This window comes from Notolabrus celidotus, chromosome 11, assembly GCF_009762535.1.
Source record: "Notolabrus celidotus isolate fNotCel1 chromosome 11, fNotCel1.pri, whole genome shotgun sequence".
Lineage (NCBI taxonomy): Eukaryota > Metazoa > Chordata > Actinopteri > Labriformes > Labridae > Notolabrus > Notolabrus celidotus.
In genome coordinates this window covers 29466687-29483573 of record NC_048282.1, presented here as the reverse complement: position 1 = coordinate 29483573, position 16887 = coordinate 29466687, and the positions used below count along the sequence as shown (strand labels likewise).

Sequence of the window (16887 nt, the reverse complement as noted above, 5' to 3'; positions counted from 1 at the left end):
TTAATCTAAATACTCAGGTCTGAATCTTAGTTTTTTGCTAAAAGGGCTCAGGTTGTATATAATTTGTAAGATTTGAAGACCTTTATGACTGTTCTTGGAGGTTAGCATCGTCATTATCTAATCTTCTCCCACTGTCTCTTATTTTTGTGACGCCCAGGGTTCACAGACCTGCCTGACGACCTCAGAGGTTTCCCTGTGCACACACACCTGACCAAGGGCTCCAGAGGGTTTGGCTTCAACATTGTTGGAGGCAGCAGGCCGAGGGAGTTTCTCCAGGTGTACAGTGTGACTTCAAGTGGACCCTCAGCACTCAAGACAGGTAAATCTACAGTGAACCAGGGGTGATAGTTTGACTAAAAACACACGAGCGATATCAACTTCATAGAAGGGGTGGGATTTTGCAGGCCACAAAGCCAGCACTTACAGGTGTTTTATTAGAAATAGCACAAGACTGTCTGTAGCTGCAGATTGAGAGCTGCAACTATGGAAATCTTGCAAAACATTTTAATCAGCTGTGTGTTTTTAACATCTTATCTCTAGTTTTCCGTCTCCGCTCTCCGGGATTATACTTCTGTCATCTCCGACAGCAAGTCTATATCACAATCAGTCCCTAATCCTCAGGGCTAGCACACCATAATCAAGCTATCATAACACGCGCATATGCAATGGTACACATCCACAATGGCACACACACATACCCAGGCAGGCTGATATTACCACTTTATCAACCGGCATGCATAGGCTGTCTCTGCAGGGACTGATCTAGTTCATATCTGTTAATAGGCTGGTTTAGAGGGATTTGTAGGTTGGATTAGTCAACGCCCACACAAAACACATGATTGTGTTTCATTTGCAAACTACACTTATCTGCACACTGAAGCCTTTAAAAATGGTTGGAGGAGCTGAGGCAGACATACAAATATAAATGTCAAAGCAGGAACAAAATTGCACTCACTGATGTCTGTCTGATGATTTTATCGGGCTGATGTTTATCTGTCTAGAATATACTGTAGGAGGGGGCAGCTGTGGCTCAGTGGTAGAGTGGGTCATCTCTCAACCGGAAGGCTGATGGTTTGATCCCAGCCGCTGCAGTCACATGCAAAAGCATTCCTGGGAAAGACAATGGACACAAAATTACTTGTGGTGACATAATCAGTGTGTTAATGCGTCTGAATGGGATTAGATAACACTGATGGTCCCCTACAATAGCAGCCTTGTATGAGTGTGGTGTGAATGTGTGATATGACGAGTAGTGTAAAAGCACTGTGAGTGTTCAGAAAGACTAGAAAAGTGCTATTTAAGTACAGACGTCCATTTACCTTTTACCATCGGTATTACAAATATAAAAACCTTTATGCAGAACATGTATGAAAAATTCAATGCATGGTGTGATTTATAGGTGTTATCATGTTGTAGCTTGCCCAGCAAAGCCTGCACCGACTCCCAAATTTAGAATACTCTCACCTCTCTTTTTTTTTGTTTGGTTTGCTCTGTCTTTTGTTTTGTTTTATTTTATTTTTTATTTTTATTTTATTGTATTGTCATTTGTGTGTCTTTATTTGAATGTCTGTAAAAACAAATATATTTAAAAAAAAAAAAAACTGTCTGCAGCACATGTAGCATAGCATCATGACTGAGCAGACTAATGGCACTTGAATTAACTAACAATGCAGGATAGGGCGTGGATTTAGCCTAATTGTTATATCCTGTGCCCATATAGTGGGAGGCCTGGGTTCGATTCTGACTTGTGGCCCCTTTCCTGCATATCATTCCCCCACTCTCTCTCCTGATTTGCTGCTCTGTCCACTGCCTTCTCCTCACTAAATAAAGGGGTAAAAGCCAAAAAATCTAACTTTAAATTAAAAAAATGAGAAGTAGGATAAAGCAAACCTTATTTATTTTTTTATTTTGCTAAAAAAAACAGCTCCTGATTTCCATTGCATATACAGTGGTGGAAAAAAGTTTTCGGACACCCCAAATATTGCATTGAGAATCACTGTTAGGTTTTCAAGTGCAATTTCTTTTTGTCCAGTCACAGCCAGGTTTATTTATTTTTTGTTCAGTTTTGAACACATTCTCTGTTATTTGTTGACTTTGATACCAACAATGTTGAGAACTGACATATTGACACTTTCAAGTATTTAGCTTTGTTAGTTTTTCTTGTAAACAATAACCAAAAAAATATAATTTGTATTTGTTTATGTCTGTCTAATGCTTTAAACACAAAAAAAATGTTCCCACAAATATTTCATGACAATAATTGAGATAATTTAAAATGTTAAGGGTGTCCGAAAACTTTTTTCCACCACTGTATATGTGGTCACAAAATGGGTGCACCATCCACCTTTTCACTTCAGTTCAATTCAATTGAGTCACTCACCTGCAATAGCTTTAATTTTCTTCCACTCAGAACTTCACTACAAATGTTCTGGGATACAATCAGTAGTGGTGTACGGTCCTATGAAATCCACAGGTCAGGCTGTGATAGTCTGTAAAAAATAAAAGTATTTCATTCATTGTTTGGTGTTTATATCTCTGTCTTCTCTGTTGTGTTATCAGCGGACATCCTGGTGTTCATCAATGACGTTTGTGTCCTGGGAGTCTCTCACAAAGAGGTGGTAGAGATGCTCAAGTCGGTGCCTATCGGCCACACTGTAGACGTGGAGGTCAGAAGAGGGTATCCCATGCTCTACAACCACGACGGCTGTCCTAAACAGCCCCCGCCTCATGTACTGGACAGTGGGGACCCCCTCCTACCACTACCCACCACCACCCAGCCGCTGCCTCTACACCAACTACCTCGCCACACCACACCCAGCCCCCAGCCCCAGCACTTCACTTTCAACGGGGTCCACAGCGACGTGAGCTACATGGAGCCAGGTGTGACTCTGGACGCCAACGGGAACGCCATGTCCTACACCATCAGACAGCCGCCTTCATACAGACGCTCCAGTCTGAGCAACGCCACCTCCTCCGCCCCCCTGCGTCCGCCTCGTTCAAACAGAAGTTTAGCCAGGCTGCAGTCGTATGACCCCACGCTCGCCAGTCAGAGTGACAGTGAAGTTGTCTCAGCCATCGGTTCACACAGGTAAAGCCTCAACGTTCAGAGATTGAACTTTTTACACACATACACTTACATCGACACTGTCCTTTTTAAAAGTAAGCAATCACATCAGCTACCAGTTGTTGGAGATCACATCAGAGAGATTTGTCTTTAATAATAAAAACAATAATACATTTTATTTATATAGCGCTTTTCAGAGAACTCAAAGACACTTCACAAATAGCACACAATAAAAGACACAATAAAAGAAACAAAATAGAAACACAGTGGATTTAAAAACATTTAAACAAGACAAATCTCTCTCAAGTCCAGAAGTGTGATATAAGAAATGAGCTATGAGATCCAGATAGGACTCAATATAAAGTTTGATTTAACTGTGAGATAATTTAGGGATTCTGGTGTGGTGGATTTTCACTAATTAATTATAAAGCTGAGTAAAAACGCCATTCAGATTAATTTGAACCAAAATGACATCACCTTGAACTGTCATACAGCACAATCTGAAGTGGCATAAGAGAAAAAAGGCTGCAGCTGGCCAGTGTTAACATTTTCAACTAATTTGGAAATCATTTTTACAAATAATGTTTCATCATTTGGTCTATAAAATGTAAGAAATATTGAAAAATGGTGATGACAATTTCATAAAGACCAAAATGACAACTTTCAGTCTTTGTACAACTACAAGACTCTTCATAAACTGAAGAAAAGCTTTAATTAGACACTTTTGAGAAGCAACAACCAGCAAATACTTCACATTTCTGCTTGAAAAACATTCAAGCAATTCATGCATATCAAAATATTTGGCGGTAAAATCTCTTTACCTTGACCACTGACCAAACATTGAAGCCGTGTTAAGAATGCTTACCAGTGGGTACCAGTGGGATACACTCACAAGTTCATCAATATAAATGTAGGGCTGCAAGGAGAGTTCATTTCAATAATAAGTGGATTAAAAAACAGAGCTTATTTATGCGAGAATAAAAAGAGAAATGTTGAATACGTTCAGCCCTAAACCTGTCAGTCTCAATATATATATTTCATATTTTAACTCCTGCTCTCATTTTTCATCAGGGCATCAATGATCCGTAACCACAACAACAACTCCCTCTCAACACCCCCTCATCAGATACGTTACGGCACCTTCAAGTCCTCAGAGAGCGACCTGTCCACCTGCACCCTATCCGGCTCCCGCCTGCCCCTCCCTCAGTCCCCGAGGCGGCCCTCGACCTCCCCTGGCGGCCCCTACAGCGCTCGCTCCCGCCTCATCAGACCGCAGACCGCCACACACCTGCGACCGCCCCGCACACCTGAGAGCCCCCACCGCGGCTACAACGGTTATCTCGCCAACACCAGCCCTACAGCCAGTCCCAGCAGCATGTCCTCTCCCGGAGCGATGAGCATGGGCAGTGGAGTTGGCAGTTTGAGCGGAGGGGAGCTGGTGCCAGTGGCCTTGGCCCAGACTGAAGGAGACCAAGGACTCGGCTTCAGTTTGACAGCCGGCGGTCCAGGAGGGAGGATGACTATAGTGAAGAGAGTGTGGGACAGGAAGCAGTGCAACTCCCTGCAGCCAGGGGACGCCATTATCAAAATCAATGGAGCAGATGTTCAGAGTCTCAGCTTTTCACAGGTAGAGGAAGATGAGAGGGGAGGGAGGGAGACCAGGGGGAGATATTGTAGAATAGAAACAACTTACAGTGTGCCTGACCTTCTTTGTTTAATACAAAGCGATGTCTCTCTGCTGCAGCTTTACACAGGGTGCATCATATTCTGTAATTAGCTCAACTGAAGCATTATCTCCCTCGTCAGATGGCTCATTTGAACAATTAGTGTTGGCCTTAAGCTAAAAAACAAGTGTGACACAAAAATATGAAATCAAATTACTTAAAAACAGTCCTTAATTTGAGCCAGATAATGTATTTTTCTTCTTTCCTCACAGAATTTGTCATCCCTAATCCCTGATTAAGAATATTGTTGTAGAGGAGTAAACCTCTTTTGAAGACAGTTTAATTTCATTCATATTTCAAGAATTGTTTAAGTCACTTTATTTCTTTTTCACCATTATTTAAGCTAACTTTGAAAACTATTTATTTAAGACCATGAACTTATAGAAAGGACTCTTAGTTTCTAATTTCCTACTACAGTGTTTGAACCTCCTTTGACAAGCTGCTCTGTGAAGTCAGAAACCAGCAGAGGTGTGGACTCGAGTTACAATTTTGATGACTTGGACTCGACTTAACAATATCATCAAAGACTTGCAACTCCACTTGGACTTTGGCATCAATGACTTGGGACTTGACTTGGACTTTAGTCTGATGACTTGAAAATACATGAGATTTTGAACATTAGATGAGTTAAAATGACTACAACGTCTTCAGAAGTTCATTTGTCATTGCGCCACTTATATCCTAAACACTATGTCAGCACTCTTTTTCTGTACGGTTAAGTTCTGTCGCTCGCACTGGTCTTATTTGAGTTTTCTACCTCTTTCAACAAAATGTCAATAAGAGTCAATGTAAACACCTAATGAAGATCATTTTCTATTTTTTATGACTAAGTCTTGTCACACTGGTTTTAATTTATTTAAAAAATAAAACAATTCAAAATGCATTCATTGTATTTCTCAAAATTTAATAAATTGTTCCATTGTTAAAATGGCATTTAATTTAGTAAACAGTGCTTATGACTTGTAAGGACTCAAAAATTTCAAGCCTATGACTTCGGACTTGGCTCAACTTGTCTTGTCTTTACTTGAGACTCGACTCAAGGCTTGAGACTTGCAAAACAATGACTTTCTCCCACCTCTGGAAACCAGATACTAGACGAGACACTGCAGTATCTACAAGCATCACTGTCTGCTATTTCGGTGTTCAAAGAAGTTGTTGCATGCTGTTTTTTGTTTGTTGACAGGTACAAACCATTCTCCATGAACACACCAGACAGGCAGAAGTCATCTTGTTGGTTTACAGAGGAGGTAAGTTCACCCACATTCTCTGAAGAGTTATTTAAAAAAACAACTCCTAATTTTATCTCACTGTTTGTTTCTGTCTCACTATCAGGCATCTATCATTCAACCATCTCCCCCGGCTCAATCCGTAGACTCCCCCCGCCTCACCTCCGACCCCCTCCTCCACCTGTCTCTTTAGAAAACTCCTCCATGCTCACAGACACTCTGCCTATACCCCGCACTTCCATCAACACCCCTCCTACCTCCCCAGCCAGGATGCGAACCTCTCTGATCCAGAGCACCAGTTTCCTTGAGTCCATTCCAGTGACCCTGACCATGGAGCCCAAAGACTGGATCAACACTGGCCTGGAGGACGAGGCGGGCGGTGTCACGGTGCCTGATTCGAGTCTGGAGAGGCAGGGTGTCGAACGAACCCGGCCGCTTCGAGGGTTTGATGTGGAGCTGAAGAGGAAACCCGGGGAAGGCTTTGGGTTCGTCATCGCCTCTCAGGATGTGGAGAATGGCAAAGGTGAGAGTGGCTTTGTCACAAATCATATTGTGAAACATCTTTATCAAATTAAATGCTTTGAAAATAACACGTTTAACTTTTTCAAACTCTTTTTAATTAATCTGAAGTCGAACAGGCTGGCCTTTACGTGTTATTAGTTGGATGTTTCTGGCCCAGTAAAACCATTTGGTTACTTGCCCAGGGAAACAGGTTTTATTTGGATGCCCTTGTGGACAAACGTACCATTAAGTAATTGTAGATTAAAAAAGTGGCCACTATGGCCGCATGCCACTGGATGAGTCATGATGCATCATCAAAAAAACTCCTGAAGTCACAGCAGCCTGCGAAAGAAGAAAAAAATGTCTGGCACAAACCCCCCATGAGACTGCAACATGTCTCAGAGCACTACAGTCTCTTTATTGATGGAACATGCAAAATGTGTTCATCAGTGTCGTCTGACGTTTTGGATGGACAACTTTGCTACCTCATAAATTAGCCTAGTTAGCTATTTCCCCCTTTTTTTCTCTGTTATTTTAGCAACACTAAGCGAAGCAGCAAGACAGATTTTCTGTAGTTACACTGAAGATTCTGTAAGGATTAAACAAAGCAAAATTACACTTTAAATATGTAAGATAAGAGAAATATGAGAATACGTAATATCATCAGACAGAAACAGGTTAATTGTTTCTCACACGTATGAGATGATATCTGGGCAGGTCTTCCAAGTATATAGTTTTTGCCATGCAGATCTATCTGTCGTAGATCACCGTCCATGACCAATGAGATGATCTCTCATTGCTCTCTGCCCCCCGCTCTGATCGCCTGCAGCTCCTGACACATGCTCTGCTGCAGGTGATCAGACAGAGGGGTCCTTCAGTACATCCTTCCTGTTAGTGCATTGAATCGGGTGTTTCAAAAGTTTTGCACAGCTAGTTATCGCTGATGTCATGCTGGACTATCTTGGTTTTGGATCATTGCAAAATGCTACGTAATAGAGAATCACCTGATGTGATAACATTATATCCAGTGAAACATTTCCAAATATGAGTTGTATTAATTGAGCATCTTTATAATGCATAATACTGATGTTATCAAAAGGTCAAACACACAGAGAGAGGCAAAGAGAAACAGTAAGAGGAGGGGCGAGTGTGTGTATAGATAGAGAGAGGAGAGCTGTGTGCTGTGTGGTAATAGAACTGAAAGAAGGTAAAGTAAACAAGTTAAAGTTGTTTTTGAACACACACATCTACACACTAATATATGTTGAAGAAGAAAATGTATACACACTAACCTAAAAATAGAATTGGTAGACGATCCCCCCTCCACCTCCCCTGCCCCAGGTGCAGTGTCATTCTGTGGTTAGGGTAGCCAACTCTCTCACTACTCAATAAGGGACAGGTGCACGGTGCCATGGTGGTGTGAGCACGATGTGTGAATTCAGCCTATATTTATATTCTGATTCATCTGGAAATGCAGAAAGTGTGTATATTCCCTTTTATCCTTACTGTATCATTATGTAACCTCATATGAATAAACCTCAAAGAAACCACAATTTGACTCTTTACATAAAAAAACAGGCAAAAGAAAAATTAAATACAAAAGAGGAGTATGACTCACCAAATGTACTTTTTCCTTGGATACTTTTTGCTGCTCTTGACTGACTCAAGCAGTCTTTTGTCATTTTACACAGCCTGAGTTTTTGCAGGACTTGGCACATTTGTGCTGTATACAACTGATGTGCGTGAGCTGGCCTGTGATTGGATGACAGGCAGTGTGATTGGCACATGATCTGCCACTGCCGCTTTATCTGATCTAGGATCTGTAGAGTGCAGTCTGCTGTATTTACAAGAGTTAATAGTCAATATACGGGACAATTGAGGTCCCGTATGAAACAAACCAATTTAGCCCAATATCCGTGATGTCCCGGCTAATATGGGACAGTTGGCAATCCTACTCTGTGGTTAGCTAGTTGCTCCTGTTTCCAGTCTTAATGCTAAGCAAAGCTAACTGGGAAAGCCAACCTTTTTTTAAATTGAGGTTTTTGTACAGATTAAACTTTGGGATGTAGCTATCTGTTATAACTACTGTTATATTTTTCAACTTGTCGAGAAAGAGAGGGATTTGCATTCAGACAAACCAGGCCAGCTTTTTACTGGTCTCCAGTCTTAATGCTCAGCTATGTTAACTAAACATGAAAACCAGACTTGTTGTTTTCATAGATTATTTTTGATAAATAATAAAATACATATATATATATATAATATAAATTGTTGGTGCTTTTAGAGGCAGGTTAGGTTCTACCCTCAGATAGAACCAGGTTAGCTATTTTTGACTGTTTCAGATAGCTAAGCTGTTTTTCATATTCCCCCTCTGGTCAATCAGTTTTTACGTCTCGTTCTCACTTCTGGTCAGACCATATTAAATGCAGTAGATGGTAAAAGTTGACCTGCCTAGTGCCAAGTTCACTTTACTTTCACTATAAACATCACTAACTACCTTACTCTTAGAGTTTGATAGCATGTATGGTATGCAAAAATCAGAGACCGCACCAAAGCATTTCCTCTTTTAATGCAGTAAAACAATTAACAGAAAGAGTCAAGAATAGATTGTATGCACGGTGACAGCCAGCTGCCAGCATCACTTGAGCTCACACAGGTGGAAGCTTCTGTTTTATGTCCACCTCGCCCTCCCACCCCAGCTTGGTTCGAGGTTGTGTCCTTCACAAAATGGAAAGAGGAACATGCATGGGTAGCCTGAAGTTGGGTCAGTTAAGTGCAATTGTTCTGATGTCTGTGCTTTGGGTCCCCTCACACTAGAAAGGGTCTGTGTTGATTCAGCATTCATTCAGGGGATGTCTAAGAGCAGAAAGGTGAAATGATTTAATCAGTAAACATGGAAGGTGTCAGTCGCATTTAAAATGTACAGAAATTGTAAGAAACCAGAGACAGACTGTTCTGCTGAGACTTAGTAAGTGAATATTTTTGTTTTAATAGCCTAGATTTTAGAATATAAATGATATATGAATATAGATTACAGTATATCATCCAACAGTAACTTTGTGATCAGGTGAATAAATGAATTAAAAGAGGTATTGGCTCAAGTTTACTGTGGTGAAGGCAGTTTCATTGTTGTTCTCAAGCTTACTAGATTTGTTTATTTACTTATTTGTGGAAATGTTCCCCAGCTGTTTTTTGATTTTGTAAATCCCACTCTGCAGGTAAAACCAGGCCTTCCATTTCCCCTGTTTTTAGAGCTAAGTTAAGCTAACCACCTTCTGTTATTGTTCAGACACAAGGATGCTGTTGGTCTTAGTAGAAAGCGAGTATGTTTATCTAAATGTGAATCTATTCCTTTAAGCTAATAGGTTATTTGCAGGTTTTATACAAAGCTGTGATCTTTTTAATTCAATTGTCGGCTCAGGTGTCCCTGGCAAAATGAGCTTTTGTTAAAAGTATCACTTGTATCTCACTGTAAGCTTCTTTACCCGCTCTGACCTGACAGGAGGTTGAGGCTTGTTTGCATCGTAGGTGAAGTGAACACATCCTCCTCTTATTAGTGTTTAGTGTAGTGCTTATGAATAGCAGATTCAACCGCAGCATCCCCCCGTGAGTTATTACCCCGTCTCCCCTGCCTTTGTCTTGTGTTGGCCGCCCTCTCTTCCAGTGTGATGCAGTTCAATTTGCTTTATGGGCAGAGCGAACACGCATTACTGTTTTCATGGGGGATTAAGGTTGTAGGTGCACCTGTCTCTGCGGTACGGGGACCCTCTGTCTCTGCTGCGTCCTCATTCCCCCCTTCATTTCATTCTAGTCATGTCACAGAAAGAAGTCATCCTGTCTCTTCATTTCTGCCTCTATGATTTCCTCTTTCCCATCTCTCTTTTCCATCCTTCTCTCATCACTCTCTCACTCTCCCTCACAAGCTCCCGCCTCCTCTCGCCCTCCCTCCCTCTCCCTCTCTCTTTCTCACCCCTTTACTCTGCAGTAAAAGCGTCCACTCTGGTTTTTCAAAAGATTAAAACTCCCTCCCTCTCTCTCTCTCTCTCTTTCTATCTCTCCCTCCCTTCATACCTCCGCCTTCCACTTACCTCCCGCTCTCTCCATTGCTCTTTGAATGCTTAAGAGAAATGCTACTCTGAACGTTTCCCTTTGCAGAGGAGCAACAGAGGGGACAGCAGACCTGTGTTTTAGCTCCTGTTGACTGACACATGTGAATCTCAACACCTCGACGCGGCCTGACGAGGAATTTAGGAGCTTTTTTTGTTTTGTTTTTTTTTCTGCACATGCTATTCAAACAGCCATGCTGGAGAGACTACAGTCTGCTTTGAGAACTGTGAAGGAGTCTAAACGTAATTATCTGCTTCACTTCTCTTTCATGTTTACTAAGAGTAATGGTTTGGTGCAGTGTTTCTTGTTGACTTCTATGCATGAGATAAAGGTTGTAATTCTTCATTGCACTCTGAAGTTTGCTTGTGTTGACTTTGCAGGGTGAAAGTTAGATCGACAGGCTCACATGTTGTTGGATGTGTAATCAATCTAATGCTGCAATAGATAAGAAGTATGTTTAAATATTCAGTTTGATCAGATGGTTTTGCAGCAACAGCAAAGGAACAGGAATTGTAAAACATTGAAACATTTGCAGGCTTAACGCTGCCTAAAAACATGATGTAATCATGTGCTAAAGGTCTCTGTTGTAGATCCATTCCTGAGCCACACAGACAGCAACATGAATGACTGACAGCTACCTTTAACAGTGCTGAGTTCAGCATTAACCAACCTGCACACACTCACACTCCTGCATGAATGATCCTGCTATAGATCAACAGCTCTCTCTCTCTCTCTCCCCGGTGTCCGACACGTACGATGCATCTGCAGGCTGCTGTGGGGATGTCTGCACCCGCTGATGCATGTGGGCTGCAGAGGGGGGGATTTTTTTTTTCACGGTGCCTCGGAGGGGGGGCTGCTTCCACTCCTGAGCAGTGATCATTGCAGTGTTAGAGGCTGCCTGGCTGGATGGCTGCTGGGCATACCGCAGTGGGATTACTCTGGACAAGAGAACATGCAGAGCCAGAGGAAAAGACACTAATATAAAGCAGTCCATTTGGATGCATCTGTGTGTGTGGTTTAAGCTCCGTGTGTGCGTGTGTGTGTTTGTGTGTGTGTGTGGTGGAGTACATCTGTCCCAATCCCTCTGCGTGTGAGTCACTGTGTGTGGCAGAGTACACGTGTTTGTGTGTGCAAAAGTATGCCGTGTGTGTATGTGTGTATGGCTGTTGCATGCGTATTCATGTGTTTGGCCACTGTTGATGTCAGAGCGATGTATTATGCATGTTAAGAAGACTATTTGCAAAGCTGCCTTGGCTTTGATTTGACCTGATTGCCGCTTCTGCCTGGGTCACCCAGATTAGGCCCAGATTGGAGATGTGACTCTGGATATTCGCTGTACATTTTAACGGGAGTGTGACATATATTTAATCACTCCATGCACCAACAGTTACAATTTTAAATCTTTCAACAATCATGGTCATGGTGATCTATAAGACCATTTAATTATTTTTACTATCACAAAGATGCAGAGTTCCTCTCTGGCTCAGCTGAATGAGAGCGTCAGCATGTTTCTGCTGCCTGATGGGTTACATAAGGCCACCGGCGAGACTCTAGAGGAGCCAGCTGTCACCCAAGCGGAGCATACCCCTAAAGAGGGGTCAGATTGGGAGCAATTGGGAGTTTAATAAGATACAGAAGGAAAAACAGAAGATCGAATTAGAAGTCTGAGCAGACGCAGACAGACTGTCCGGCTGAAAACTGTAAGAAGCTTTTTAGTTAGAGATTAATGAAGGCAAATTTATTTTTAGGCTGCTTGATACTTTTTTCATCAACCTTCGACACTGACTGGAGTTACACTTTACTAAGAGTGATGTTTTTTACAGAGGATAAGTCTAATTAAAGTCACAAGATTTATTGACCAACCCTGTCAAATTCTGACTGTATTAAAGAAGTGGGCGTGTCAAATGTGACATCACTATTTGGTTTGTAAACACGATAGAGTGTTGAAACATGGACATAGTCTCAGTCATGTCGCCCATTGGTTTCTGAGAAACTTGAGTTTTACATTTCTGCTTTAGCTTAATTTTTCAACACCAAAGTTTGGCGCTTGGTGAACACGTCGCCAGCTTCTCCCGAAGTATTTGGACAATAGGGTGGATAAATGTTGATTCACGTTATCTATCAGTGTCTCTGTCCTTGGTGCCAGGTAACCAGAGGTGACCAATCACATGGAGTCACACCTCCAAGCATGCCTTGCTTTGTCAGCAATTTTACCTTTAACAAGCCCAAAAATGTACGAATAAATATCATGCTGTATTAATGAAGACTTAAAACAAAGATTGTGACCACAAACCTTTTAGAAAGAAATGTTCACTGAAGCTCAAAATCAGGTGAGAATTAGGGTCATTTGCCTTCAGGTTTTATACTAACTTATTACTTTTGGCAGCCAGTGATCGCCCTCTGTTGGCTGTTAGAAAGAATGCAGGTTTAAGAAACATCCTCATTAGCTACTCCTTTGAAACCAAGAGAGAACGTCCACTTCTTTTATACATGCTATGCTCCAACCTCAATTTGATTAGTCATTTGAATCTGGGGCTACGCAAAAAATTGCAATGACAGCTTCTACTTAAGCATTCACAGTAAACAACACAAAGGTCTGAATTTATCCCAACAAATAAAGCTGTTGGAGGGAGGCCTGATTACAATGGCCATGTGTATACACCATTCTGATGCAGTCAGATGAATATAAAGCTAGCTAGCTGCAAAATTAGTAGCAAAAAAAATGCAGTTTGGATTTATTTTGTAATCAGGAGGGAAATGTTCCAAACACAAGTAGAAAACACGAAGAACAGCAGACTGACAAACTATGAACTATTGCTAATTTGCACTTTTTAATATTTATCTATTGCACTTAATACCTTTTTTGCAATGATTAACAATTTAATCACACATCACATTTTTCCTCATAACACCTCAGGCCGTCTTTAATCCATCAAAAATTCGTGTTGATCATCTCTGACCCTTTGAGAAGGGACACACGGTGAGACTGAGCAGTGTAAGGTTTTGGAGAACATGTGAGTGTTCGCCAAAATGAGGAGAAAGACATTTTGTGGTGCCAGCAAAAACAATAGTCTATTTGCCGTGGGTGTTTTTATGTGTGTGTGTGTGTGTGTGTTTTGTATGCAAGAGGCATAGCAATGCAGACAGACTGAGAGTTGGAGGAGCTGAGCAGTAAGAACTGACTCAGTAAAAGCTGAAGTATAGATATCTTAAGTCTGTTTTTTTCTGCAAAGTTTGACAAGTCCCTGACAGGGAAATTATGCTGGAGAGCTCGTCTTCCGTGAAAGTTTGTTCTTGAGGAGAAAGACAAATCATCGAACAGCGAATAACATTTACCGGTGTGTCAGCGAATGGAGAGATAGGCTGATAGATGGGCAGATGAAGGGGTAGAGGAGAGTGTTTCAAGGAGACAGTAGAAGGGGGGTAAAATAAGGTTCCAGTGTGAAGTCATTTATAAAAGTGAACGGTGCCAAAAACAATTCAGGGTTTAATTACAGCTTGTTTTTTGGGGGATTTTTGGCTTACAATCAGGTGTGATAAATCCTTCAGATTTTTAATGCAACCACATTTGACCCCACTTAATACTCGCTTGATTCAGTTAAGAGGAAAGTTTATCTAATGTGTTCCAGCTGCAACTTTACAGGAGTTCCAAGCTCATAAATAACCATCAGTGTGTAAAAGGTGGTGATAATTCTTTGATGTGTGTCTCCTCTCTTCAGCTGCTTCACTCCTCCCTCACCGCTTTGTGACGGTTCGACGAGGCAGCCCGGCAGCCAAGAGTGGTCAGATCCGACCTGGAGATCGGTTGGAGGCGGTAGAGGGACGCTCAGTGGTGACTCTGCCTCATCGGGAACTCGCTCAGATCCTTCGTCGAGCAGGGAACACTTTGCGCCTCACTATAGTCCCTCGTCCAAGCACCTGTAAGCACAGACATAAGCTTCTATTAGACACACACACGAACAAAAACTCTGGATCTTTTTTTATCTAATCATCCTTGTTTGTGTTTTTTAGATGCCAACAGCCTTTCAGAAACCAACGAGTTTGACTCCAGTCACAGAAGCAGAAAAGGTCAAAGGTCGCGTCCAAAGGTGAGGGCAGAACCATACTTTGTAGTTTGTGTGCCTCAGGGTCACTAAGGTGTGTAGATTTTGTGGTAGCTCATCTTATCCTTCTTACCCTCTCTGCTCCTGTGTCCCAGCGTGACTCCAGGTATTACAGCGTGGATTTGGATCGAGGCCCGTCAGGTTTTGGCTTCAGCCTGCGAGGGGGCAGCGAGTACAACATGGGCCTGTACGTCCTTGGACTGATGGAGGGGGGGCCGGCCTCGAGGAGCCACAAAATGCAGGTGCGTTTGTCAGCTTTGTGCATTTTACTGTTTGTACGAGAGAAAGTTCTCTATTAAATATTTGTTGGTCATAACATTAATATAATTGTGAATAAAATATAAATATAAATACAAATATTAATGAAATATAAATATGATAATAATACCTATGATGATATTAATTACAATAATGATAAATAAAATAATACATGTATTTATTTCTGCTTTACAGAGTTTTACAGTATGAAAGAAATTAAAATAACGACATTAAAACTCAACACATTATAAGACAGGACTTCAGGATCATACACATCAGTAAACAAGTCAGTCTTTAGCTTTGCTGTAGACACCTGAACTGAACAAGCCTGTCTAATATCAGGAGGAAGACTGTTCCATAAAGTTTTTGCTCAGGATGAAATCGCCCACTCACAGATTGTCTTCTTTTTGACCTTGGGAACACTCAGAGGACCAGTCCCCCGAGAGTGAAATGACTGAGCAGGGATGTATGGATTCACTAGGTCAGTCAAGGACGAGGGTGAACTGCCATTTACTATTCTGTGCATTTACAGAAGTAAGTTAAAATCTGCTTCTGGCCTGAACAGGAAGCCAAAGAAGAGAGGACAGCACAAGGATATTGTACTTATTATTATGTGACCAGGGTAGACTAATAGCGGCTACATTCCTAACCAGCTGCAGACCTCGCAAACTCTTCTCTGGCCAACCAGACAGATGACCACTGCAATAATCTAATCTGGATTGAACAAATGCATGGATGAGAACCTCAGCATCATCAAACGATAGGATTGATCTTGTCTTAGTGATGTTTCTGATGTTCCAAGATTCTTCATTCTGTCTCTGCGATGAATATCACACTCATACAGTGACAGAGTAAGATCATCCTACAGATGTGTCAGTCTTACTGGTCCGATAACAATCATTTCTGTAATAACTGAGTTGAGAGGCAGGAAGTCTGAAAACAACCAGCATCCAACAGCAGCCAGACAGGCCTCAAGCTTAGATATACTGGATCTGTTTTCTGCAATAATGACAATATATACGAGTAAATCATCAGCACAGCAGTGAAAATCCATCCCCAAAAGATGTGAAATCTAACCCAGTGGTGTAAGGTACAGTGAAAACAACAGTGGACCTAGAGCAGAGCCTTGAGGGACCCCATGCCTAATAGCACAGGTCTCTGAGAAACTGTGGTTTTCTTTCTTTTTAACTTTGTTTATTGATTTTCACATTGAAAAACAAGTTGTTTCATTTGGTTATTGTTATTTAGGAACCAACAAACAAATACACAGACAACATACAAAATACAAAAGAACAAATAGCCCCCCACCCAAGCGTCAACCTCCGGTCTCAAACCATGAAGCCCATGCGGAAGTATTATAAACTGCAATTCATCAAGGATCCTCTTGAGGCTGGCTGCAGAAACACCGGAAACCACATACATACCAATTCAAAACAGACGATCTTTGCAGCATTAATAAACATGTTTACAGCCTGGTTCAAAAAACGGCTTGGCTCTACGTAGCTAATTTCTCTATCAGCACACACTGTACGGGAGTGAATTTTTTTCTAATGCGATGGTTCAGAAGACATTAAAGGTGACATATCATGCAAAATTGACTTTTTAATGGTTCTTTACCTGAAATATGTGTCCCTGGCATGTCTACAAACCCCCCGAGAATGAAAAAAATCCATTCTGCCCCAGTTTTGATTTCTACACCTTTCTGTAAATGTGTGTGAAACGAGCCGTTTCAGACTTCCGTGTTTTTGTTACGTAACAACAATATCCGGTCTGTCACGGAGTCAGAGCTCGGAGCTTGTTCAGCCCATAGACTGTATAAAATAATACTGAATCCCTCCCCCGTTTTTCATTCCCTGCACAAATGTGTGCTAACAAGGAGCTTAGGAGGGAGGCATGCTAGTTGT

The 16887-nt window shown here is 41.6% G+C and overlaps 1 protein-coding gene across 1 annotated transcript in view; it reads left to right on the top strand.

Annotated features, from left to right (window-relative positions):
- LOC117820935 (membrane-associated guanylate kinase, WW and PDZ domain-containing protein 1) overlaps positions 1-16887 on the top strand; it is a 61694-nt gene that overhangs the window by 35284 nt on the left and 9523 nt on the right. The window contains exons 8-15 of the mRNA XM_034694883.1: positions 158-319; positions 2560-3088; positions 4136-4691; positions 5972-6035; positions 6121-6537; positions 14342-14542; positions 14634-14710; positions 14821-14967. Coding sequence (XP_034550774.1) covers positions 158-319; positions 2560-3088; positions 4136-4691; positions 5972-6035; positions 6121-6537; positions 14342-14542; positions 14634-14710; positions 14821-14967 — 2153 coding nt within the window. The remainder of the gene's footprint in view (positions 1-157; positions 320-2559; positions 3089-4135; positions 4692-5971; positions 6036-6120; positions 6538-14341; positions 14543-14633; positions 14711-14820; positions 14968-16887) is intronic.